The sequence below is a fragment of the Pygoscelis adeliae genome, unplaced genomic scaffold, assembly GCF_000699105.1.
Source record: "Pygoscelis adeliae isolate BGI_AS28 unplaced genomic scaffold, ASM69910v1 Scaffold728, whole genome shotgun sequence".
NCBI lineage: Eukaryota > Metazoa > Chordata > Aves > Sphenisciformes > Spheniscidae > Pygoscelis > Pygoscelis adeliae.
In genome coordinates, this window is record NW_008825337.1 from 291,416 (window position 1) to 293,745 (window position 2,330).

A 2,330-nucleotide genomic window follows, 5' to 3' on the forward strand; every position below is an offset into this window, starting at 1 on the left:
CAGCGACAGCCTCTGCCGCGGGCGAGCGGAGCGGGACCCCTGGTGTTAACCCTGGCCGGGGGGAGAAGGACGGCTGATGTGGGGGCTCATTTTTGGAGAGCAGGGCCTGTATCTGGCTGCCCCGCAGCCAACTGGCACCCCAAACCCTCCTGCCGTTGCTCGGTCCCCACCAGGAACGTGCCTGCAGGCGTGGACCCCGCCAACCGTCCCCACCGTGCCCTGCACCGAGTCGGGGATGTCCAGCGTGTTTTGGGGAGCAGCTGGACGCTTCACCACGCTGGAGACAAGGCCGAGCTCGGCTGCTTTCCTTGTACAGCCGTGCAGGCGAGCCTGCGCCCTCCTTGTCCAGCTGTCACGGGGCAAAATAATTTGCCGTTCACGGAATAATATCCCACTAGTAGTGAGGGAGAGGGTGGGAGCGGGGTGGGCTGGGGATGAGCATCTCCCCGTCGCGGCGGGGAGCGGGACTGAGGCGTTGTTCATTTTAGAACAGGGCAGGGGCGCGGAGGTGGCGAGACGGGAGCACTAAATCGCTACCGTGCATGTTTTCTCCTTGCTAATACAATCGCCAAGTACGGCACCGCTTTGCCTCCTCCTCCTCCCGGCATCTCCCGGGACCGCGCGCCTCCGGACATCACAAAACCACTCTCCAGCTTGTCGATGAGATTTGAGGGTACGGAAGAAGGACCGGGGCCAAAATTTTGGCCTTGAATATCCCGGCGCGGTTTTAGGAGATCTCGGAAGCCAGTTTGAGGTTTGGACGCTGGCCCCGTGTGCTGGGGGAGAGAAGAGATCGAGTCCCAGTGTTCTTCAGGTGTCCTAAGGGACGTTGTCACACGGCTGCCACCAAACCTGTCCCCATCTTGGCTCGCTGCATCCGAGGCCAGCGAGGACCCATCGCCGCTTGCCCTCCACAGCGAGCCCTTTGGGGCACAACCCCAGCTTTTAAATAATAATAATAATCTGGAGACCTTCTCATGTAATATATGTTCACAGGGCCTTTTTCTGGGAGGAAACGTATGTGACTGAATGTATATGTATATACGTCTGCTTCCTTTCCCCCTCCCCAAATAAATATTCATTGGTAACTCAGCTTTGGCCCTACAACGTGCGTCGGGCTGGAACTCCCGGGCCCGGGGGCTGCCGTTCCTCCTCCCCCATGATGTTCGAGCCTCGGCTTCGCTTTGGGGCAGGGAGAGGGAGATATTTAGGCCGGAGAGAAGGGGGGGGAGGACATGCGTCCCAGCTCCTCGCTGAACCCCAGCGGCGTTAACCCTGCAGCGGGGCACGTTCGCGGCTTCAACTGTGAATTATCCGTCCCGACGCTCCGGCCCCATTTATCCCTGGATCCGGGAGAAATTCCCGGTCTAGACAAGGAATAAACAGCCCCGGGGCCAGCCCCCAGCGGCACCCACCTTCCCCACCGACCCTCCCTCGCCTTTTGGGTAAAAGGGTCTACTGAAGTATGTAATAATTAAGAGAGGACTTAAAGAGAATTAAAAGAGGAATTTTTCTGGCCATAAAATACTGCTTTCACCAGTCATCAGCTTGATTTGAAACAATAAACTTCAAGGATCTCAACAGTAACGACACAAGTTTATCAGAGAGGTTACAAATTCCAGTTCTTCATGGGACTTGGAAAACTGGAGCATGTTTCAGAAATCAAGATCTACAGCAGCCTTAATTTTCAGATAAATATTTAAGAGTTAATTTTTAAACATTTCAACAATGAAAAACTGTGGGTTTAGAAGCAGTTTTGGAACAAACCTCAATCTTGTTTGGGGATTTTTTTTCAGCTATTCCATGTGCATGTTATACATAATACAAAAATACAGTCACAGATGAATAGTAAGGATTATTATTCTTGAAAAGTATACACATTGTAGACCCCTGATATACAGCCAGATTTGGATAACCTTATTTATAGAAGTTTCCATTTACTCCTCTACCAAAAAACCTGAAACCAAGTACAGGGCAAATAAACACGGAAAGACGCATTTAGCATTTCTCATGAAACAACTGAAAACAGATGCACCAACAACTACAGGAATCTGAATAAAAATGCCATCATTTTGCTCAGACTAAACTGTAATTTCGATTTTACAAACATACACACAATTACATTTTCACGTTAATTAACTACTTCTAGTACAAGTGTAGAACAAAACATCAAATACTACAATTACCACAGCTCCAGACGGAGTTTTTAGTGTTTCAGTCACATCTTGACACAACTATCCAAAGTGCAATCTTGTCAAAATCCATAAAACCAGGGTCTCCCCCGCCTCCTCTGAACAGTCTAGAGGCATCTTTTAGTCACTTCATTTGGG

At 50.5% G+C, this 2,330-nt stretch overlaps 1 protein-coding gene across 1 annotated transcript in view; it reads left to right on the top strand.

Annotated features, from left to right (window-relative positions):
• Positions 1 to 1,235: 1,235 nt before the first annotated feature.
• Positions 1,236 to 2,330, top strand: part of TMEM82 (transmembrane protein 82) — a 6,315-nt gene continuing 5,220 nt past the window's right edge. Inside the window, 1 exon segment of the mRNA XM_009330345.1 lies at positions 1,236 to 1,365. Coding sequence (XP_009328620.1) covers positions 1,236 to 1,365 — 130 coding nt within the window.